Source organism: Helicoverpa armigera, chromosome 29 (genome assembly GCF_030705265.1).
Source record: "Helicoverpa armigera isolate CAAS_96S chromosome 29, ASM3070526v1, whole genome shotgun sequence".
Lineage (NCBI taxonomy): Eukaryota > Metazoa > Arthropoda > Insecta > Lepidoptera > Noctuidae > Helicoverpa > Helicoverpa armigera.
The window spans coordinates 1,469,806-1,493,381 of NC_087148.1; the positions used below are offsets into that span (position 1 = coordinate 1,469,806).

General features: G+C 37.3%; 3 protein-coding genes across 3 annotated transcripts; 1 reads left to right on the forward strand and 2 right to left on the reverse strand.

Moving 5' to 3' along the window:
- Positions 1-522: 522 nt before the first annotated feature.
- Positions 523-2,860, reverse strand: LOC135119093 (uncharacterized). Its single transcript, XM_064042705.1, has 2 exons — positions 2,805-2,860; positions 523-2,717 (listed from the first exon to the last, which is right to left on the reverse strand). Exon 2 carries the CDS (start codon positions 2,708-2,710, stop codon positions 1,502-1,504), a length of 1,209 nt encoding a protein of 402 aa, XP_063898775.1. The 5' UTR covers positions 2,711-2,717; positions 2,805-2,860; the 3' UTR covers positions 523-1,501.
- Positions 2,861-6,875: 4,015 nt separating this feature from the next.
- On the reverse strand, positions 6,876-22,190 carry LOC110381126 (protein suppressor of forked). Its single transcript, XM_064042660.1, has 18 exons — positions 21,952-22,190; positions 21,442-21,633; positions 20,918-20,950; positions 18,939-19,036; positions 18,320-18,473; positions 17,701-17,794; positions 17,085-17,224; positions 16,142-16,333; positions 14,824-14,961; positions 13,387-13,529; positions 11,693-11,850; positions 11,038-11,204; positions 10,435-10,542; positions 9,851-9,939; positions 9,360-9,460; positions 8,645-8,779; positions 8,006-8,112; positions 6,876-7,461 (listed from the first exon to the last, which is right to left on the reverse strand). The coding sequence occupies exons 1-18, from the start codon at positions 21,979-21,981 to the stop codon at positions 7,357-7,359; spliced, it is 2,184 nt and encodes a 727-aa protein (XP_063898730.1). The 5' UTR covers positions 21,982-22,190; the 3' UTR covers positions 6,876-7,356.
- A 433-nt stretch (positions 22,191-22,623) lies between these two features.
- LOC110381120 (U6 snRNA-associated Sm-like protein LSm2) lies at positions 22,624-23,103 on the forward strand. The gene has a single exon (XM_021341330.3). The coding sequence runs from the start codon at positions 22,708-22,710 to the stop codon at positions 22,993-22,995; it is 288 nt and encodes a 95-aa protein (XP_021197005.1). The 5' UTR covers positions 22,624-22,707; the 3' UTR covers positions 22,996-23,103.
- Positions 23,104-23,576: the final 473 nt, after the last annotated feature.

Here is a 23,576-nt window from a genome sequence, read left to right on the forward strand (position 1 = left end):
TGTGACGTCATATGTTGCGCTTACATACATATTGCAAAGAAAGTGACAGTTTTTGACAGTTAAATAAAAGTAATGAATTTGACTCGTTGGAAACTACCGTATTATGCTTGTAAAGAAACAATATTGAAATTTGCATTCCGGGGTAATGAAATAATTCGTATAATCATTGAAATCATTGGCACGAATATTGAGCGCTGACCTTCACCTGCGCAGAAGTGATTTATTGGGTCCCTTTTGTGGTATGAAGTGGGGGGCGGGGTAAAGCGGTGATTGGCCCGCAGCGCACTACATCGCAGTACACTTCCGGCCAATTTAATGAGGGTTTTTGAAAAAACTACTGCGTACCTTGGTACGTTTTTTGTTAACATTTTTGAACTCGAATTTACTTATTTATGAAATGAAAAACATTATTTTTTTATAAAAAGAAAAATGTATTTTTTAAGATAAATATTACAAATTATACGCTCCGTAGTCGGTTAGTGGCGAAAACGATACGGTGATATGGGTGTGACTCCATCCATTAAATCGCTTTCCACAATAGGGTTGTTTCCAATTTTCGAAAATCTATTTAAATAGCTTCTAAATAATTTAAAGATCACCCCTCCTATAATTTTGCGTCTTAAATCTCTTTACTTTTTATGTATTCAATGTTTTTCTATTTTTCTTAAAACATTGCCCAGAAAACGCTTGATCACGTGACTGTGACGTCACAGTATACTATGTGTTCCTTTACACTTTGCACATCTAAAGAGAAGAAACTAATTAGAAAGAACTCATTGATTTTTAAATTTCAATAATGTATTCTTATAATATAGATACAAAAACATATATTTTGAACATTTAGATTATTTTTAAACATTGAGCACAAAAGAAAATACCTGTAATGTTTTGAGTTGTTTACGCGGTAAAATAAAACTGTGCAAAGGAACGTAAAGTTTGTGTTTGTTATTGAGGTTATATTTGTGTCATCTTGGTTATTAGCAAGGAATTGAGCGACAATAAAACTATCAGCTTTCATAAATCCTTTCTCCATAATTATTTTCTAACTTTCTGTCGCTCAATTACAAATAAAAACTGAAGAAAACAACACATCAATTCTCAGGTTATACCTGTCATAGACTGTCACTGTCAAATACTTGTCATTGTCAATGTAAAGTGACGACATCGGACTCGATTCACTGTTTTCAAGGGCGTGACGTAATAGACGATAAATTTAAATTTCATAAATGATTTAAAAATGATGTGGTCAGTTATTATTAATATAATATAGCTTATCGTGTTTCTAGTTTTGTGAACTTTCGGTGCATATACCTATTTTTAATTGACTGAATACTAGGAAACAACCCTATTAAACTAGTAGGTACTGGCAGTTGGATTCCCATCATCATCACTATCGTCGTCATCACTATCACTAAAGTCACTATCACTATCGGAGTCGGAATTAACTCGAATAATCAATTCCTCTGTTAAACTATCAATCACATAATCACTTCGTTTGTACCTACTCCTCTTCAATACTTCTTACTTTTTCGCAGAACATACTCCACTCGCTTGCACCCATTAACTCTACAGTTTCTTTAATTAATTCAGTCACTCCTTTGGTGGGACAAGTAACGTTGTACCTGGATATGTAATCTTTAATCGCAGCCCATGCCATCTCAATAGGATTCAGATCTGGGTGATACGGAGGCAGATGAATTACTTCATGGTTATATTCTGCCAATAGTCTGTCTACGCTGAATTTCTTATACTTGTCTTTGTTAGATTTTACAAGGTTGTAAAGCTCAGGTTTCAACATATCCTCACTAAATTCAATGCCTTTTTCCGTTAACCACGCCTGAAGTTCTGATTTTTTCGCATCTGATGTTGGTGCCGGGTCGTACTGCTCATTATGGTAGGGAGCGTTGTCAACTATCACGACGGAATTACTTGGCAGATTAGGTATTAATTGAGTTCGCAGCCATTTCTCATAGGTATCAAAATTAATATTGTCGCGGTAGTCGCCTATCTTAATAACTTCTTTAAATGTAAGTAATGCGTTTGGAATAAAACCTGTTTCGGACGCGGCATGAATGATGATTACCCGCTGTCCTTTTGGAATAGGTTTTTTAATACCTTTAGTTGACTCATCTGACACTTTGGGAGTCAAATGAGAAGGATCTACATATGATTCATCCGTATACACTATAGGCCTTAATTCATATCTATACTGGCTCATTCTTTTTAAATATTCAATTCTTTTTAATCGAATATTTGAGGACTCTATGAGGACCTGCTTATTATTTTCCGTATTTTTGAACTTGAAGCCTAAACTTTTTATAATTCTCCCCAAACTTCGTTCAGAGCCTTGAAAATGTATATCTTTCTGCAGTTTTCTTCGCAATTTTGCTACATTGGGCAATTCTCTTTCGGTGATGTGAAAATTGTGTATACACCTTTTTATTACACCCTGGTCAAAATTATCAACACCTGTGACAGGTTTTGCTCTTGGTCGTCTTTTTCCTGGTGTTCTAAATACATAAAGAAACTCATTACTTTCTTTCATAATTCGCCTCACAGTTGCAACGGATGTGTTCGTAGCCTCCGCTGTTCTTTTTTGAACTTGTTTTAAATTTCTGGTTCCTTCTTCAGCCTCTTTTTTCATAAAACAGTTTACATGGTAAACCAGTTTTTTGGCTTGACTATTTAAAACTTTTTTTATTTTTGGCATTTTATACCTGAAAGAAATTATAAACATGAATTGTACAGAATAAACCGTAGCATAGCTTTATTAAAGTAAGTAAGGGCTACGGTTTGGCCCAAACTTTGCGATTTTCGCAGCAAAACATTGATCAAAGAGGCCATTTTTGACGGGACTGCGTTCCGTTCGAAAATAAGAAAATGGTCGGGACGTCATTTTTTGACAGTACAGAGTTTTTCGTTTGAGAATCGAAACAACATTTGTCAATCAAAAAAATAAACGAATTATTTTAATTATAATGTGGAATGTTTCATGTTATTATAATTTAATTCATTGTAGATATGTAACAGGGACGAGTCCTCGTTGTACTCGTATGCTGTTGTAAATTCTAAGAAAACATGTCTATCTATTTCGCGTACAGTATACCTATGAATTATGCTTGTAAAGAAACAATATTGAAAGTTGCAACTTAATGTTAACGCAGGTTAACGAAATAATTTGTATAATCATCGGCATTCGGCAGGAATATTGAGCGCTGACCTTCACCTGCGCAGAAGTGATTTATTGGGTCCCTTTTGTGGTATGAAGTGAGGCGCGGGGGTGGGGTAAGGCGGTGATTGGCCCGCAGCGCATCGCATGACGTGTCATGGCCGTCACTCGGGATTCGTTATTTGCTACGATTGCACGCATCTCACGACGACGAGCACACTTCCGGCCAATTTAATTGATACCAATTGTTAAACTGCATTGTTTTAATTCTTTGGTAAGTTACAAATCAAATGTTTTACCTGTGTGAATTTATTATTAAATATTTCATAGTTTGTAATTATGGCAAATATTTTTTTCATTCAACTATTTTATTTCTTCGAAATTGTATTGGAGAACGTTTATCGATACACGTGGGCATTTGTTATTACTGTTCTTGGTAATAACCAATATATATAGCGAGTACGATAAGTATATCATACTCGCCGCTCGTATGAGTATAATCATCGGCAAGGATATTGAGCCCCCACCTTCACCTGCGCAGAAGTGATTTATTGGTTTATTGCCATAAGTGTAGGTAGGTACGGTGCGCAAAGCGATCCCCACGCTTCCGCTGAGAGTTCAATAACCGTGCCGATAACTATATCTCGCCTCGGATGCAATAACAAACTTTCCCTACTTCTTTTTCGCTTTTTCATCGAAATGTGCTATACCTACTTTAATAAAGCTTTTATTTTGTACAATTCATGTTTATTTAAATTCTTTTTAGGTATAAAATGCCAAGAATAAAAAAAGTTTTAAATAGTCAAGCCAGAAAACTGGTTTACCATGTAAACTGTTTTATGGAAAAGGAGGCTGCAGAAGGAACCAGAAATTTAAAACAAGTTCAAAAAAGAACAGCGGAGGCTACGAACACATCTGTTACAACCGTGAAGCGAATTCTGAAAGAAAGTAATGAGTTTCTTTATGTATTCAGAACACCAGGAAAAAAACGACCAAGAGCAAAACCTGTCACAGGTGTTGATAATTTTGACCAGGGTGTAATAAAAAGGTGTATACACAATTTTCATATCAAGGAAAGAGAATTGCCCAATGTAGCAAAATTGCGAAGAAAACTGCAGAAAGATATACATTTTCAAGGCTCTGAACGAAGTTTGGGGAGAATTATAAAAAGTTTAGGCTTCAAATTCAAGAATACGGAAAATAATAAGCAGGTGCTCATAGAGTCCTCAAATATTCGATTAAAAAGAATTGAATATTTGAAAAGAATGAGCCAGTATAGACGTGAAGGAAGGCCTATAGTGTATACGGATGAAACATATCTAGATCCTTCTCATTTGACTCCCAAAGGATCAGATGAGTCACCTAAAGGTACCAAAAAACCTATTCCAAAAGGACAGCGGGTAATCATCATTCATGCCGCGTCCGAAACAGGTTTTATTCCAAACGCATTACTTACATTTAAAGAAGTTATTAAGACAAGCGACTACCGCGACAATATTAATTTTGATACCTATGAGAAATGGCTGCGAACTCAATTGATACCTAATCTGCCAAGTAATTCCGTCGTGGTAGTTGACAACGCTCCCTACCATAATGAACAGTACGAGCCGGCACCAACATCAGATGCGAAAAAATCAGAACTGCAAGCCTGGTTAACGGAAAAAGGCATTGAATTTAGTGAGGATATGTTGAAACCTGAGCTTTACAATCTTGTAAAATCTAACAAGGACAAGTACAAGAAATTCAGTGTAGACAGACTATTGGCAGAATATAACCATGAAGTAATTCATCTGCCTCCGTATCACCCAGATCTGAATCCTATAGAGATGGCATGGGCTGCGATTAAAGAGTACATATCCAGTTACAACGTTGCTTGTCCCACCAAAGGAGTGACTGAATTAATTAAAGAAACTGTAGAGTTAATGGGTGCAAGCGAGTGGAGTATGTTCTGCGAAAAAGTAAGAAGTATTGAAGAGGAGTACAAACGAAGTGATTATGTGATTGATAGTTTAACAGAGGAGCTGATTATTAATGCCGACTCCGATAGTGATAGTGACTTTAGTGATAGCGATGACGACGATAGTGATGATGATGGGAATCCAACTGCCAGTACCTACTAGTTTAATCACTATCCGTCTTACCACAAACGTCAGTTTAACACTTGTCTAAAACAATGACAGATTATGACGTTGAAATAAGGTCCATTTTGCAGCCACACATTTTTTAGACAAGTGTTTGACACATGTTTAAGTTTTTGTAGTAAGACTATATTACTTTACTCTTTGAGTTTAATTGTGGAAAGCGATGAATGGAAGGTGTCACATCCATATCACCGTAACGTTTCGGCACTAAAGCTTGGGTTTCCTAGGAAAGCGGTGCCGTCATATAGCGGCCGTCATATTACGGACGCAAATAGGCGGTCGTCTTTACGGTGATGACATGTGGAAAGTTCCACGGCCGTTTTAACACACCGTCATAAACTTTTTGTTAGTTGTATCATACTTACTAACCTGTTTTATTTAATATTTCTCAAATTTCACGACACCAATTCTGTTTTAGTTGACTTTTTCTATAATCTTTACTTTTTATATTATATACTGCTTCGTGGTTACGAACGAAATCTATTACAATTCGTCGTCCTCGCTGCTCCAAGAGTTGTAACTAATTTTTGACGCTGTTCCGAAAAAAAAACACAAATACGTATTAAAAAAGCTTCACCGCTTTCAATAAAACGTTCACCAAACTATCTGACACCGTCAAGACGGCCGTCATGCAAATGGCGGCACCGCTATTTGAAGTTACGGCGTCAGTTACCGCTCTCTAGGAAACCGCCCCATTTTGTTTACATAGACAACGTTCTGGTGACGTCGTTCACCGCTGTATCACGGCCGCTATTTGACGGCACCGCTTTCCTAGGAAACCAAAGCTTAACCGACAACGGAGCGTATAATTTGTAATAATTATCTTATAAAATACATTTTACTTTTTATTAAAAAAAAAAGATTTTTATTTCATAAGTAAATAAATTAAATTCGAGTTCAAAAATGTTAACAAAGTAGTAGTAGTTTTATTTTGTATTTTTGTCAAAAATTAGAAATACTTGATTAAGTACCTAATTCCATCCCAATTTCCATTTCTCAATTAAATAAATGATTATAAAATCTTTCTTTCAACCATAAGTTCCCTACGTAATTTCATACTAGTTCAGTATGAAATTACGTAGGGAACTTAGGAAAAAAATAAATAATAAAAGGGTGTGTGTTTTTTCTTGTCATAAGTGTACGATGCGCAATAAGATCCCCAATCTTCCGCCGAGCGCTCAAGATTCGTGCCGGTATCTGTACTTATATTTTCCCATATTTTATTTCGTTTTAAATATTTAAATTATGTTTTCAAATGTAAACTACGTGTTTTTGTATAAAACTACTCGTCTACAACTAAAACTGAGACAATGTTCAACCTCGTGACTATTTTGCTTTATTGAAAAAGACTGTTACGCTTTCACGTGAAAACTACTGAACCGATTGAAATAAAATTAGTTACACCGATAGTCTATAGTCAGAGAAAGGACATAGCGTAAGGCTACTATCTTATATTCTAGGGATGCATATGAAACTGTGGCAAAACGGCTAATTTCAAAATAAAACAATAATTTTATTACAAATCCATTTATTTTGCGTACATACAAAACACAATGTCCTTATCATTATTTTATAAATATATCGGGTGTGTCATACCTAATCACATTAAATCCTATCGCATATACTTTATGATATTCTGTGGCGAATTGTAAAAAAATAACCTAATCCCTTCAGTGGTTTAGCCACAGGAGTCATTTTTCGTTTTCATAATTTACAACATCCTGTGTAAAGCAGAGATAAAGTGTAGGAATATCGAATGTTTCGACCAGCTGTCAGTTTTCAAGGGAGAATTTCGTTAATTACACAAAAATCGCTGAACATACATGGGGGTGATTCGGATACCCCATAGCATAGAGCTTCTAAATTTTTCTTTTGGACGCCTATGGATGGGCCACCCTGTATATGGTGTTCTAATTCTCGCACATTTTTATTGTATTTATTTTGTTTAAAAAAAACTTTTTTTTCTTTGTGTTAATCGACATATAATTAACGTATTTAATGTGATTAGATATGACACACTGTGTGTATGTATAATGTCTAAGGAGTTTATTTCACTCGCTTCTGTTGTCTCTGGCGGTAGATATCGTTGGCGGGCGGCGCCACGCCAAGCTCCTCCTCATCTGAATCCTCACCCATTTTCCTTCGACGAGCCTGGGAAAAAATATAGGAAATTAACTTATAAGTAAATAAATACTACATATTATAAGTAGGACTCGAGAAATTAAAAATCTCAATTAATACTACATGAATAATGTTAAAAAGAGGTCAAGATTGTGTGTTTGTTATGTTCTTAAGGGGTAGTCTGGACCTACTGTACCGATTTAAAAAAATCCTCTTACCAAAAGAAAGCTCCGTTAGTTTATTAATATTGACATAGTATCTTATTCTGGTATGGCAAGTAATTTCAGAGCGGAAATAAGTCGAACTAATATTATATAGATGCGAAAATTTGTAAGGATGTATGCATGTGTGTCTGTATGCTTGTTCCTATTTCACGCTACTTATAGATTTTGATGAAACTTGACAATAATATAGCTTAAATATCAGAATAAACCAGTAAAGTTCCCTCGGAACCTAGTATGAACCATTTTACTGATATTTTTTCAAATAAAATCTTATGACAAATTTTTCATTATATACAAAGGTCAATGTTAATAGTATATTTTATTTATTTATTTGTTAAGCGATTATTTACCTTGCTAGCCACAGTAGTGATGCCCTCGTCGTCGACTATCCAGTGCACTGAGCGCGCTAAATCGAACAGTTTCGTGTCACAGCCGTTCTCTTGCGTAGGCGCCGGCGCTGGAGAAAACAAAACATACAAAAATTATTACATGTATAAAATATAATAAAATCCAAATAAATTAAGTTAGTTTATGTGATTACTATGAATTATCACATTCAATTTTCGAATTAATCAGTTGTTTTAAGAAAAATTGATTTATGTTCTTGTTGACGCTTACTTCCAAGCGTGTTTTCTGAAATATATCTCAGTATACAATTCCTGAAAGCGACGCCATATTGTAATGGCGAGACAAGTATAATTAATGTTTTATGCGTTTTGTGACGTATAGTATGGAGTCTGGCCAGTATTTAAGTGAGTATGTATATTGTATGCTGAAAATCCAAAATTTGTTTTTTTGCATCGATCGACAAGCACAATATTCCATGAAAGTTTCGCGATAACTATATCTTTAATTACAGTAATACAAAGTTAAAGAGTTTTTTATGTATATACCCATTTTATCCTGGTATGATCGAAGTATTTTCCTTTTGTTTTGGTTGAATCTCTAGGCTATAGCCCTAGGTTCCTTATAAATCATATGTTACTCACGCTTATCCGGCAGCGAGATCCTGTTGAAGAGCTGCATGAGCCTGTCGACGGCGACGAAGGGGCCGCGGTACGACTGCGGCGGCGGCATCAGCGTGCACAGGTGCGCTGCTGCCGGGGGCATGGGGAACGTGCCGCCTGGGGAACAGGGTACATAGATTAATTATATAATAATAGGCTACTACACACATGCTGGGCAACAAATGGCATGGACATTAGATTTGAATCCTCCCTACTACCAAGTGTGAAGAAGTTATGATGGGCAGAAGGATGACGGATGTTGAAGATATCATGATCTTATAAAATTAATTATCAATATTATATTTTCTAAAAATGTATTAGTAGATAAGTAGGTAATTCAATGTGTATAACTCCACAAACAACAATAGTTAAGATTAATGTAAATATGTTCTTTTTTTTAATATTTATATGCAATACGTAAATGTGAATAAATAAGAAACATGGTGAATGAAAATTAGTCCGTCATTTAGATTACCCTAAAGTATTGGACGCACAACAAGAAAGGTAAAACTCGCTTGAATTTTGTTTTACGTCATTTTTAGTCAGGTATAAATTATACTTTAAACGTGACGTCACAAGCCCCCACTCCTTATTTAGTTTTTAAGTAAAAAAAAACTACTTGTCCAATATTTTTGGGTAGATAATCGAAAAATATATATATATTTTTTAGTTTATCTTTTTGTAAAATAATCGTCACCTGGTATAGGATGTTCTCCGGGCAGCGGGTTGACTTTAGGCTTGTAGGGTATCATCTGACTCGTGTCCGGACGAGCTATGTCTTTGTTCGGGTCGTTATCTCTGCAACAACACGCAATATACATGAGTATCTTATAATATCTCTTTAGCAAATTCAAATATTTAAATTTTGGCGTCGTGAGAAACAAATAGAGTTTTGTATTTATGCTAATTCTATAAAGAAGAAAGATTTTTTTTTGTTTGTACCCTTAAAACGCACCGAAACTACTAGATCGATTTTAAAAATCTTCCCTGTTGGGATAGTTATCCCCGGGTAATATAGTAGGGTGAAACTGCGGGAATCAGTTATTTACATAAAATGCGAAAGTAAGTAGCGCACTTTCACACCAAAACTACTGACGTTCACTACTGACGTACAGTCTAAAGCCTGAGTAAAGATTTAGGCTATCTTTTTATCCGTGTGCAGGAAGTAGTGGAACAGCTAAAACATACTTCTGTCCGAGTATAACAGCGGCTAGTTCCGGCGATATGCCCGCTAAAGGTCCTCCCAGGGCCCAGGATTTGTTCGACATTGACGCCACCTGTTATAAACAAAATACAAAATAAATACTATAAATAAGGAGCAAATCTTCTGATAGAGTCCTCACAGAACTCAAAGATCCGCAAATATATACGTCGACCATACCCCTACCGCACCTTCGCTGAGACTTAAACATGGTCTGCGCAACAACTCGCGCAATGTTCCGAGACGACAAAAAGTTTAGCGAGAACTATGTCATTAAGCATCTAGAGTTATTTTTCTCCGAGAAAAAGTCTGATCCAAAGTACTAAATAACATTATTACCATCTTGTTGACGTTTCCTAGAATATCTTTTAAATTAAAGCGGTTTCGAGTATTTTTTCTTGGATAATTTATATATGTAATTTGTTTGGTGCTTACGTCAAACTCCTATTTTTAGTATGAAAATCTAAAGGGATAGTTTATTGAAATCCATCTAAAGTAAAAAGAGAAAGTACCTCAGATTGCTCTAGAAATTATGAATAATATCTAGTGAAGATATAGAATAAATACTGACCTCTGTATACCCAATAGATTTGAGCTCAGCAATGCTGCAAGGATACAAGTCTAGAAACTTGTATCTGTCCACCAGTTGAGCTGTCTCCTTGCCTTCAAACTCTTTGATCTAGACAAATAAGGAATAAAAGTTAATAATTAAGTAAGTGTGCTGTGCTGCATGAAAATCCGACTCTTACTTCGTGTTTTTAAAAAAGGAAGATTGAGTTTATTTCTAGCGAATATGCAGTGAAAGCATATTTTCATAATCCAATGAAAAAAATATTTGAGAGGAGCCCGTCAATCCATCATAAGGTACAACAACGCTTGTCGCGGTCAATTTGTGAATGGGTGACCATCTTGTCATGACGAGCTCCTCTGTGTTTCGGAGGCTATGTAAAACTGGCCATGTAAAACTGTAAAACTGTGGTGGATCTTTGGCAGTCGTTACGAGTAGTCAGAAACAAGAAAATCTGACAACCAGTCTTACCAAGCAGTATTGTTTTGTCCAAGTAACAGGGTTGAGGAGGTCAGATAGGCAGTCGCTCCATGTGGCACACTGGTACTCAGCCGACCCCAACATAGTTGAGAGACAGCCAGGCAGATGATATATTATGTAACCTACCTTCTCCAGCACAGCCTGTCTCCTCTTCTCGACCTTGACAATGCTGACCAGATCTCCGATATTGGACTCGAACTCCAGGAACCGGTTCCATATGTCCACCTGACTCTCTGGCTTCAGACTGCCTGATGATAGCACTCGTTCGAACAGGACGCGGGTGTTGTTGTCCTCTGAGAAAGATGAGAAGTTACATTAGAATCCTACTTAGAATGTAAAATAATATGGAAGTTTATGAGAACGAAAAAGTGAGCAAGAACGACTGGACCGATTTGGTTGAAATTTGGTATGTATATAGGTAAAATTAAGATAATATATTAAGATACCCTGGATTAACACAGACTACGCGGGCGAAGTCGCGGGCGGAAGCCAGTCATCTATAAGTACAAATATATATTTTTATCTGTTTGTAATATGTTGTAGTTTCGTCAATGAAACCGTGGAAAACAGCTAGATATTTTAAATTTAAATAAGAAACATACCCCTTTGTTAGACTGCCAGACTTACTGGCTTCTGCCTACACGACTAACCTAACGACTGCCAAGGATGTTCAATGACAGCCGGGACCTACAGTTTAACGTGACATCCGAAACACAGTCATTGGTGTCCAAGACATACTTAGAAAGTACATAATAAGTTAGAAAAGTTGGTGTAATCTCACCATTAAGATGCGACAGATAGTCGATATAGCACAGCACGTACTCGGGTATGTGCGAGAACTTCTTCAAGCCGAGCTCGAAGATACGGAAAGCTATGTTCTTGTCCTTGGAGCAGTAGTACTCCATTAATGCGGCTGCTACGAACACGTGGTAGCGAGATCTGAGGAAGAAAATTGTAGATAAGTGTCAGTTACTTATCTGATAGTTAATGCTATGGTGCCAGATAAAGACTGCTTATAGTTTCTGCCAGATATGAACGAGACAAGTGAAATCAAAAGTGATAGTTTCTGTCACCTTAGCTCTTGTGGTCTATCAGAGAAAAAAATATATAATATATATTCAAACAAAACAAAAATACGTCGGATAAATTATTGAAATAATTTATCACAGAAAATACAATATATTAATATAAAGTAATAAATAACTATAAAGGGAAACATTTTTTGTTGGATTGGACCCTAAGGTTCCGAAACTTCTGAACCGATCTGAAAAAAATATTTCACTGTTGGGAATATATGTTTGTGTGTGTGTGTGTGTGTGTGTGTATGTGTGTGTATGTACTGTTGGGTACCTAGACTATTGCCGAGTGTCATAGGCAATATTTTATGTTTGAAAGCGCTAATTTATGGAACAACTGATTCGATTAAAAATAAAAGAATTATTATTAAAAAAACAAAATACCCGACTGCACACTAAAAAAAGAGTAAAACAAGCCCCACAATAATATTGATCAATACAACTTTACTGAATATAATTTATAAATATTGATGGAAAGCATCGCAGGCGGGGACCAACAGAGGCTTATTTATAGTCATTTCGGTTGTGCACCATTTAGCAGAATTTTCGTTGGTGGCGGTCAAGGTGGTCCCCGCCTGCGATGCTTTCAATCAATATTTATAAATTATATTCAGTAAAGTTGTATTGATCAATATTATTGTGGGGCTTGTTTTACTTTTTTAGTGTGCAGTCGGGTATTTTGTTTTTAATAATAATTCTTTTATTTATAACTTTTAGCTGTTTTATTTAACGAAAATGTTGTAGATGTAGAAGACTATGTATATGTAAGTACCATTTTAAATTATTTCGACGACATTTGGCTTTAGATTACGAGTGATGTTACTCCGCAACATAAATTTACCGCCAATGCGACGTTCAAGACGATCAAGACGACGTTCATGCATTTGATCAAGACGACGTGATTGTATCGCCAAAAGAATCCCTTTTTGCTTGCTAACGCATGAGTTGCTTTGCGTTGACGCACAATTAACATGTTCCCGTGGGAATTTTGAGAAAAAACGTATCCTATATTAATTACTCCCGTGATTGAAATGAATCTAATGATACCGCATACATATTTTTTAAAGGAAATTTAGAAAAATATCCCGTGGACTTTTAGGATAAAATGTATCCTATGACACTCCCGTAATCAAGACAAATCTAACGATACCTCATACATCAAAATCCATCAAGCCGTTTAGGCTACAGGAGGTCACAAAGGAACAGACATACATACATACATACATACATACATACTTACATACACTCGAAAAACATTACCCTCCTTCTTTGGCAGTCGGGTAAAAATTTTAGTAGTACATACCCCATTTATTACAGCTATAGGCTACTATTTATGCAGTTGCAGGAAGTAGTTCCCCCAAAACGCTGTTAGAAGCTAGTATTACTAATATTTCCTCACCTGGGGTCCTCTCGTGCCCTCTTGAAGACAGTCCTAGCAGACTTGATACCCTCCGCCCTCCGCGCGAACTTCATGTACTGCACATACGCTAGCGTGGGGTCAATGTCCTCGCTGTCCAAGTAGCGGGTGTATACTTGGTGCACCTATGAAAAAAAAAAAAAGTTTGTAGCTGTGTCTGTTGCTCAAACATCTGTAGCCTTATTCGCTAACTCCACTGACAGCTCGCAGATATCATCAATTGGTAAAGTGTACATTAGTAAATTGTCAAACAGCTATTTTCTTATTCGCTAACGCCAGTTACCAAATGAGATGACGTCATCAGGCTGATATCCACCATGACTCATTTTGACAGCTGTTTCTGTATCGATAAACGTTATATTGCGATTCCGTAAGCCCAGTGGACATAATGGATAATGGATAAAAAAATAGAGCTGTCAAATTGTCATCGTAGTTTTGGCGTCAGCAACCGTGTAACGATATCCACCGATATCCACTTCATGCGATACAGAATACCAATGTTTTGAACTTATCGGTTGACATCAAAGTTCCGATGACAACTGAGGCCAGTTGACATCTGAGAATTCGAAAGTTAGCGAATAAGCCAGCTGAAGGGATATTGATGAAAATTGGGAATAATATGGCTCAAACACCAGAGTAACATAGACAATTTGTTATCCGGTTGCGAGAACTAGCTCTCTTTTAGGAAGCTGTGCAACCACTAGGCTACCGTATCGTGTACCGTACCAAATCGTATAACAATATCGCTATGCCACGGAATAAGGAAACATGAGCAGAGATACCATAAGGCATGTAGGTCAGTCAAAACTCTTCTAGTGGGTCAAGTAATGTACGGTAGGCGCCATCAGTTACTAAAACTAACGAGGCTTTTGAATTTTTTGAGGTATCTGTCAACGATTTTTGGTATTACAAAAAATGTGCGGGTTCCAAAGGGCGAAGACAGTAACGTTCGCCGTCCCCCGCACACCCGCAATTTGTCGCGCTACTTTCTTAGCAGATTTTCCGTTATGGCATCTCTGCTAGTCATTTTCTTCTCCGTGCAGACACATCAAATCAAATCAAATCAAATCAAAACGTTTATTCGCGTTCGTGACGCACACACAAAAACGAATACATATAAAAGGTCACAAAAATAAAACAAAACAGGAATGAAAACGAAAAAAAAAAAGAGAATGGAAAAAGGAAAATATGCGTCACGATCACGCGAAATGGCCCTCGCTCAGCATATGCAGCGACCCTATGCGAGACAGAGTCGCGGCGCTGGTTTTCAGCGATGGCCAACACTAACATGTGACGTCAATCGGTGTGTAACCATCATAAACAACATTTAAAATAAAATAATACTAGGTACTTAATCAATGGTCTGACGCATGTAACAATAATGGCGTATCGTATATAACAGTATACTAAATTGCTTACCTTATTATAATGCAGTCTACTCTCTTCATAATCAGCATGTGCGAAATGCAACAGAGTACTCTGCTTGAGCGGGCCGCTAGTCGCCCGCTCGTACACCGCCGCCGCCTCGTCCGAGAACAGGCGAGCCGCGTTCGAATCCTGGACGAGGTAAATATAATATATATCGGGACATAGATAGTATATATATATAGAAGAGGACGCACCGCAGGACGCCTCTCTTTCGAGTCCTGCACGAAGCAAAATCAAAATCAAGAAAAGACTACGGTCTACTGTGAAAAGACTGTAGTCTACTATGAAAAGACCATAGTCTAGTTTCAAAAGACTATAGTGTACTTTGAGAAGACTATAGTCTACTTTGAAAAGACTATGGTCTACTTTGAATAGACTGTAGTCTTTTGTTCTGTTCATAATCAGCATGTGCGAAATGCAACAGAGTACTCTGCTTGAGCGGGCCGCTAGTCGCTCGCTCGTACACCGCCGCCGCCTCGTCCGAGAACAGACGTGCCGCGTTCGAGTCCTGGACGAGGTAAAGTAATAATAAATATATAAGCCCATATATAATATAGATGAGGATGCGCCGAAGGACTCCCCTTCTTTCAAGCCCTGCACGACGCAAAATATAAAAAAAAATCAGTCTAGTAGTCTTTTCTCTCTGTAGTCTACTTTGAAAAGACTACAGTCTACTTTGAAAAGACAATAGTCTACTTTGAAAAGACTGTAGTCTACTATGAAAAGACTATAGTCTACTTTAAAAAGACTGTGGACTTTTGTTCTGATCATAGTCAGCATGTGCGAAATGCAACAGAGTACTCTGCTTGAGCGGGCCGCTAGTCGCTCGCTCGTACACCGCCGCCGCCTCGTCCGAGAACAGACGTGCCGCGTTCGAGTCCTGGACGAGGTAAAATATGTAAATACTTAGTAAAATCTCTGCCAGATCTCGAGCACAGCGGGCACGGCCGCACCATCCTTTTCTCGAAGCGTTTCGCAACTATTTTACCTCCCTATATCATCAAAGCTAGAACAACGCACACTTTTAACCTGTGCTCATGGCCAGGTCAGTATTATTGTAATGTGAATAAAATATTTATTTATTATTACAAATTAAGTTGAACTTCTATACGATCCATGCTTCTATGCGATCTCAAAACTCTTTACGATGGAACAATTGCGTAGACACTTGTAATTTTTTACATTCAATGTTTATGGTGGGATGTAGACTTTCTTCGTGTGAAGTTGGGTGAAACTTACCATCCCTCTCACTAAAAATTCTAAAGTCAAGCAACTCCTTCCAAGGCTTACAAACAGATGGGTGACTCACCCCTTTTTCCTGCAGCAGCTTAGCAGAATGGTCCAGGAACTGAGCAGCCTGATGCCACACATCAGGATGATGAGCCAAGCACAGCAAACACTGTTCTATGGCAAACATGACACGACGAGCTACGAGTGCCGTGTCTTCAGAACGTAGGGGATTTGAGCGCTCCCAAGTTATGTATTTCTTCCAAAGTTCCACCTGGAAGTATGGTTATTTTTAAAGACTAATAATAATGGTGTGAACGGCCGGTTCTGGTTTAAGGAGATCAGTCAGCTGCGCAGGACATATTATAGTGCACGCACATTTGCTTGAACACAAGTGCACTCACTATTCCTTCACTCTCATAGCGCGATGGGACGACAATCTGACACCACCGGAGAGAGATCACAAGCAGGACCGACATTAATGTGCTCTGAATTCTCCGATGCACGGGTGTATCAATCACCAACTTCTAGTCTAGACTATGGGGTGATTTGTGTTCTTAACCCATAAAGCTATAGGTATAACCCCGACCGAATGTTTCGTGACGACATAGTTTGGCGAGATCATCACGGAAGAAGGAAAGAGCAACCAGTTACCGGTGGATGGGTGACTATCGCGTCATGACGAATTCTTCATGTTTCACGGGCACATATTGTCTCGGTTTCGATTGAACATCTTTAGCAGCAGTTACAGGTAGTCAGAAACCAGTCTTATCAATGGGTATCGGGGTACCCAGGTATCTACGTTGAGGAGGTCAGATAAGCAGTTGCTCCATATAAAATTCTGGTACTCAGCTGCATCCTGTCCGAAAAAATCTATAAGGGTTCCTAGTTTACTACGGAACCCTAAAAATCCCGCTGGGCAGATTATTTTTGACTGTTGGACAAATTCCACCCGCTGATACCTAAAATAGATTTCTGCGCGGTGACTCACGCAATTTTCGGTGACGACATAAAGTTTGGCGTACCTGTTTCATTTCCTCTCTGTCAGCAGTAGGCGGTGTGGCTGGCATGTTCCTGTTAAGGCCTCGAGTCACTGTCTCTAATTCTTTGGCTACGCGACGAGCGTTCATGTACTCTCGAGATCGCTCCATTGCCATTCTTTCGGCTGTTGAATTTTATTATCATGTTATATACAAACCATTGAATGGAAAATAATGACTTTTGATAGGGCTCTGGGACAGAACGGGACAGGTATTTGTGGAGATCTAAGGGGGAGGCCTATGTTTAGCAGTGGACGTCCTATGGCTGAGATGATGATGATTATGAGGACTCTCGAAGTCGTGGCTTAGTGGCAAAATAAACTGAAATAGTAATAAATAGACAACGACTTCCAGTCATATCAAGTTTTACTATTTCCCTTTTAATGTTTTGTGAAGAATATTTTTATTATTTTGTAAAAACGTTTTAAGCGAATCGAATGGCGCGTTGTATTCCACAGTAATAATTTATTTTCTGACGCCAATAACACTTCAAGTGATAAACTGGCAAGCTTAGAATGAAGCCTGCAAGGTTTCAAGAAACCATTCGTTCTTCTCGGGTTTTCCTCTTTTGGCTAATATAAAAAAGTGATTAACAACTTACCAATAATAGTATTGATGCTCTGTTCAAAAGCTATGTAGTCTTTCCATAGAGTTTCTATACCAATAATGGGTGTGATAACCGCTCTTTGATATACCTGAAATACAAGTTTTGTTGAGCACACACATATCCGCCGCATACTTGGCAGTCCGTGGATGGGGGCCATCTTGTCATGTCGAACATGACGACTTGTTTGTTGCTGTTCCTCCGTTTAAAGGACAGCTTAAATTGGTGGGTCCCGTCTGCCATTTAAACATCTTTAGTAGTAGGCAGTCGGCGCGAGTATTTAGAGGTCAGAAAGTCTGACAACCGGTCTTACCAAGCGGAATCAGGTAACTGGGTTTAGGAGGTCAGATATGCAGTCGCTCCAGCACACAGGTATTCATCTGCGTCGGGAAAAATGGAAGCCGAAGCCTAAAAGCTGGACAACCAGTCCTAACAAGGGCTATGGTTATGGTTGCCTGGGTAACTGGGTAGAGGAGTTCAGACAGACAGTCACATGAGGCTCACTGGTATTCAGCTGCTCCCGATTAGATTGGATGCTGACTCCAACACAGTTGCGGAAAGGCTACGCAGAAGATACCAGATATTTATATATATTAAGCGTAGGTAAATCCTTTACCTTTCTAACAGCAGAAATCTTCTGGTTTTCAGCATAAGATCCTACGGCTTCCACACTCTTCAGAAACGTGATATAGTCATTCCATATTGGGTACGCGTGGATGTCCAAACCAATTTTGTCCAGAGCGAAATCGTACGCCTGGGCCATTTTTTCCCTAGAAAATTGGGTCTTGAATTAAGAAGAAATATTTTTCCCGAATGGCCTTAGATTAGGAGACAGAATTTTGTAAATGTGTCTCTGTTTGTTACCACCTCACGCACATACTGCTGAACGAATTTTGAAGAAACAAAATAACCATTTAGTCCTGAAGGGACAGGTAGATTTGCACTTGTGTATTAGGCGTTTGAAATATAAATAAAACGTAACGTAACAGTCAATCGGCTGTTGGGCATAAGGTCTTATCTCCCTGGCCACCAAAATTTAATTCTCATTTACAACAACTTATACATTAACAACAGGTAACTTATTTCAGCATCTGGATAAAAAGTAGCCTATTATTCTGAAGTACCTATAAGCCATATTACTGCAAGTTTAATCAAAATTTATGCAGCAGTTTTAGCATGAAATATGTAGTATAATTATGTAGTATAATAGTAGTTATATTGATAAAAATACGTACTTGTAAGTAGGCAGCATACACTTGGTTTCCTTCACGTAATTGAGATACAGCCTCCATAGCTCAATGTTGAGGATTTTCATTAAACACCGCTGGAACAACTGTTCGGCGAAAATGGTAACATGTCATCATATAAGCTTTTGTGACACTGCTGAATATGGGCTTCTACCTTATACTCAACTGTCCCTACTACATAAGTATATGAATGTTTTATCGTATGTATATGTATTCGTATGTTTTGGGTCCGTTCAAACAGACCGGCTCGGAGAGCATCAGCATTTTTCTTTTCAGACGGACCGGAGCCGATCGGCTGCGCGAGCATCCTAAAGAGCACGCAATCGGAGCCAAACGTCAAGAAAAATTACGCGATCGGAGCCGGTCGGCTCCACTTATTATTTCACACCGAGCGCCTGCTAGCATTCTCAATAACAAAAGCAGTGCACATCCAAAAAATAAACCTTACTACAAATACTAAGTACTCGATTTTCAACGTGTTAAGAATTTGCTCTTCTCTCCGAGTCGGTCTGTCTGAACCCTCAGGCGTTTCGCGACCGATAATACGAAGTCAGGTTAGTATAGAAGTTAGGTTGGCAATCGAGTGATTTCAATGAAGCCACTGAAATACATCTGTTGAGTGACTTTTTCATGTGTGAGTAATTATGTTTGGCTTTTCCAACACTACAGATACCTACAGCTAGCAGAACTAAATATTTTTGTAGGTACGTATTTACTGATCTATCGCATAGACACTAGCGCTGCGTCTGCGGGACTGCTTTCGTGAAATGGACTTTAAGGGTCCGTTCACACAGACCGGAGTCGGCTCCGATCGGCTGCGTGATTGGAGCCAATCGTCAGCAAGACCGAGAAAAAGTACACGAGTGCGCATGCAAAAATAAACCTTACTTCAAATGCAAAGAATTCAATTTTCAACGTGTTAAGAATTTGCTCTCCTCTCCGTGCCGGTCTTTCTGACACTAATGTTCAATTTTTGGACTCACATACCACACAGTACGCATTGCCAATCTACCAAACGGTAGTGGGATCGTAAATCTATGCTGGAGACTTCCGGTGGATTTCAAAAATTTAATTCTGGGTACACATTTGCTTACAAATATGGCCCATCTGCTTTCATGACATTTTAGCTAGGCAGGTATACTAGTATTTTAGGAGAGCCCTATATTCAGCAGTGTATTACAATAACTAGATACAGAAGTTTTTCAATCATACTTACTTTTGTAGATCTGCCGTGAGGGGCTAAACTTACCTGACTGATTTGACGAGATTGTTCTTCTAATTAATTTGTATGTTTGAGAAAATTTTTACCAATTTTTTTTACTCAAGGAATATCAATGGTAGAATCATAATAATAACTATTCCTTGTTCTCTTTATACATATGCGTAAAAATCAAAATTAATAAATACTTTAATATGGTGAATTTGATCTTAATTATTACCCTATATATTATTTTTCCAGTTTTTTTTTACCCCAGAACTAAATAGTTTAAAAATCGAAGTGTGGTGTTACATATTTTGGTAAATAAATACATAAATAGGATTATGATAGGTAAGGATTTCACGCAAAAGGGTTTTTTACATCTCAAAAGCGAGCTTTTCTTGCAAATGTATTTTTGAACATAAATAATATTTGAAAAAGAATTGAAATATTTTTTTACTAATTTATTTTATTTTTAATACAACATTTACATAAAAAAACTCGCCTCCGAAATGTCTGAACACATTATCCCTATCCGAAAAAAAAGATAATATTTAATTATTTCCGTTTTATTTTCAATTATATTCTAACTTACATAACACTGTCTTGCGACAATTTTGAGAACCATCCTTCTAAAAATTGAGAAGTTAATAGAGTAATATTTTATTTTACTCTCACCTATAATCTTTATTAACTTTATTAGCCTAAAATATCACAGTTAACTCAGTAAACTCTTATTTTTAACCAACTTACGCTATAATTTACTAACCTTTTCCACTTTTTCGAAATTCCTTGCTTTCATCTGTAAAAGAAAATTTAAAATTATGTTATGGGAGTAGAACATAATTTTTCAGACTCTAGACTAGTATTGGATTGCCTGGGTATCAAGGTTGAAGAGGTCAGATAGGCAGTCATTATCAAGAATATTATTGAAGGATAGATGTTTTCCTGTGGACAGACAACCTAATGAAGGTCGTAGGTCGCTGTATGCAGGTCGCATCCAACAGGTATCTGTGGAGATCTAATGGGGAGGCCTATGTTCAGCAGTGGACGTCCTATGACTGAAATGATGACGATGAGATGTTTTCCTGCGGATTCACTGCATCCTATGGGAACAAATGCCCGTACAGGGACAAAATATAGTCTATGTTACTCGGAAAGAGTGTAGCTTTCCAACTATGAAAGAATTTCTCAAATTAGTTCTGTAGTTTTGGAGCCTTAAGGGTACAAACAAGTAAAAATGTTTCCTCTTGATTTTATTAGAATAGAAGCATAGATTATTGATTTACCAACCTCCTGCTCAATATAAATCTTCCAATACCGGCCCGTAGTTGGAAACGCAGTGATCAGTTTCTCATACATGGGCCGGACTTCATTGATGGGCCTCGTTTGAGCCTCACGGATAAGGAGAGACCAGGAGTCCACATCGTAGGTGTTGGCTTCCACTGCACGTTGGGCTCGGCTTAACCTTTCGTTTCCCCAGTCCTGTTTGAGAAGGTAAATACAGAGATATTGACTTAACTTTAACAAGTTTCTTGTGTTAATACGAAAACTAATTGTTTTATGGTACAGATAGCTATATTATCCTGAGCGCCAGTTAAAGCTTTTCATGGAAATATTAGATGAATTGTGTTTTGTAGGAAAAATTAGAGCTTCATAAAAAAAAAGTTGTCACAATCAGTTAACTGTTTATAGCCAACTGAGTATCGTTGAATCAATTGTCTACACATATGTATTGGGGGTTGTTTTAAGTGAGATTTGAAACGTGCAGTTATTTACTTCATAATGGTGACAATTACTTACAATTTCGGTAGTTTCTTCCGTAGTTGTCATTTTATCGGCACTTAATTTATAGGTTATGTCTTAATAAATATTAATACGCGAGTTAACTATTTTCGGGTCAGTTATAATCTTAAATAATCTAAGTACAAACACTATAATGCTTAAGTTAAGGGATAATAAAAACCAATAATACTAATCTACTTTTTATTGATACAGTTAACAAAACAAAAGACCGGACGCCATTTGTTAACCGTGGCGTAGTGCTGTACGATAGCTGTTTGTGGGCCTTACACGGCGTTATTTAGTCGAATTGATCGATTAATAAAATATCGTTTTGTTAGTGAGAAAAAATATTTCTCATTGAGTGATGTAATTTATTGTACCAGATAAAATCATTTTGTAAAAAATAAATAAGTAAAAAATATTTTCTTCTACATCCTGATTTTGTGGGCGGAGTTTAGGCCTTACTTCTTACCTTTTTTCATGGACCGTCCAACTTTTGTTAGTGGAACTCCTCCCATTTCCACCTACGTATTTCCTTACGTAATGTTAAAACATAATCGTCAAAACAACATTGGACTACATTTCACTGTTTATAAAATCAATCGATTCAAACGTATTATTTACTCGCCTAAATAGATACTTGAAAATATTTTTAATCTGTTGGTCAATAAGCTTTTTCATGAATTGACAGTGACAATAGTGACATTTTCTGACTCCAAGCAATCCAGGCCGAATCTAGGCGGTTTAAAAGTTTTCGTAGCAAAATAAACAAAAATGTTGTTCTATTCTTTCTTTAAATCACTCGTCGGCAAAGATGTGGTAGTGGAACTGAAGAACGACCTTAGTATATGTGGCACGCTACATTCAGTTGACCAATACTTGAATATAAAGCTGTCTGATATAAGCGTCATTGATCCGGAGAAATATCCACACATGTTATCAGTTAAAAACTGTTTTATCCGAGGTTCTGTGGTTCGTTACGTGCAGCTGCCGGCAGACGAAGTTGATACCCAGTTGTTACAAGATGCTGCGCGAAAGGAGGCCACAGTTTCGACAAGATAAATACTCTAACCTCTTTTCGTGAATTTTCGGTGTTTTGGACCCATGAAGTGCGTGTACATACTAATTTAAGCATAAATTTCGCAATAAAGTTGTAATGTGAGCCTTTAATATTGTTTTTTATTTACTGTAAATCCTGCAGCATTTCATCCTAACATTTTTCTACCCTCTGGGAATCAATTAAAAATTAGTACCTACATAAATTTGGCTTAAATGTGAGTTATGGATTAACATTTAAATAAATTTCTATTATTTACAATGATCTTATACCAATTACTTGAATGAATTAGCCGCTATCAAGTAGCTGTCAATTTTTATTTTTCCAAAAAAATAACAACATTGTTTATCAATATTTTATTTTATCTTTTACAATCTTTACAGGACCCACAATTATGATGGTCCACTATGTAACTATGGCAAAAGCAGTATGTAAACATAATAAGCAAGTTTTGCTTTTCAATCAAAGTAGCTTCCAACAACGGTTTCACCAGTGTCTGTGGTAACTCCATGTACCTGGATGAAAAGTGGTTTACAGCAATTTAATAAAATAGGCCCAGTAGTTCCTGAAAATAATGTGTGCAAAA

What these genes read in the sequence shown, in the direction of transcription:
- LOC110381126 (XM_064042660.1), bottom strand. Translation starts at nt 21,981, where the DNA reads ATGACAACTACGGAAGAAACTACCGAAATT. An exon ending in ATTTCGAAAAAGTGGAAAAG is followed by an intron (nt 19,037 to 20,917) that starts GTTAGTAAATTA and finishes TTCGCCGAACAG; the next exon opens with TTGTTCCAGCGGTGTTTAAT. An exon ending in AATCTATTGGGTATACAGAG is followed by an intron (nt 9,940 to 10,434) that starts GTCAGTATTTAT and finishes TGTTTATAACAG; the next exon opens with GTGGCGTCAATGTCGAACAA.
- LOC135119093 (XM_064042705.1), bottom strand. Translation starts at nt 2,710, where the DNA reads ATGCCAAAAATAAAAAAAGTTTTAAATAGTCAAGCCAAAAAACTGGTT.
- LOC110381120 (XM_021341330.3), top strand. Translation starts at nt 22,708, where the DNA reads ATGTTGTTCTATTCTTTCTTTAAATCACTCGTCGGCAAAGATGTGGTA.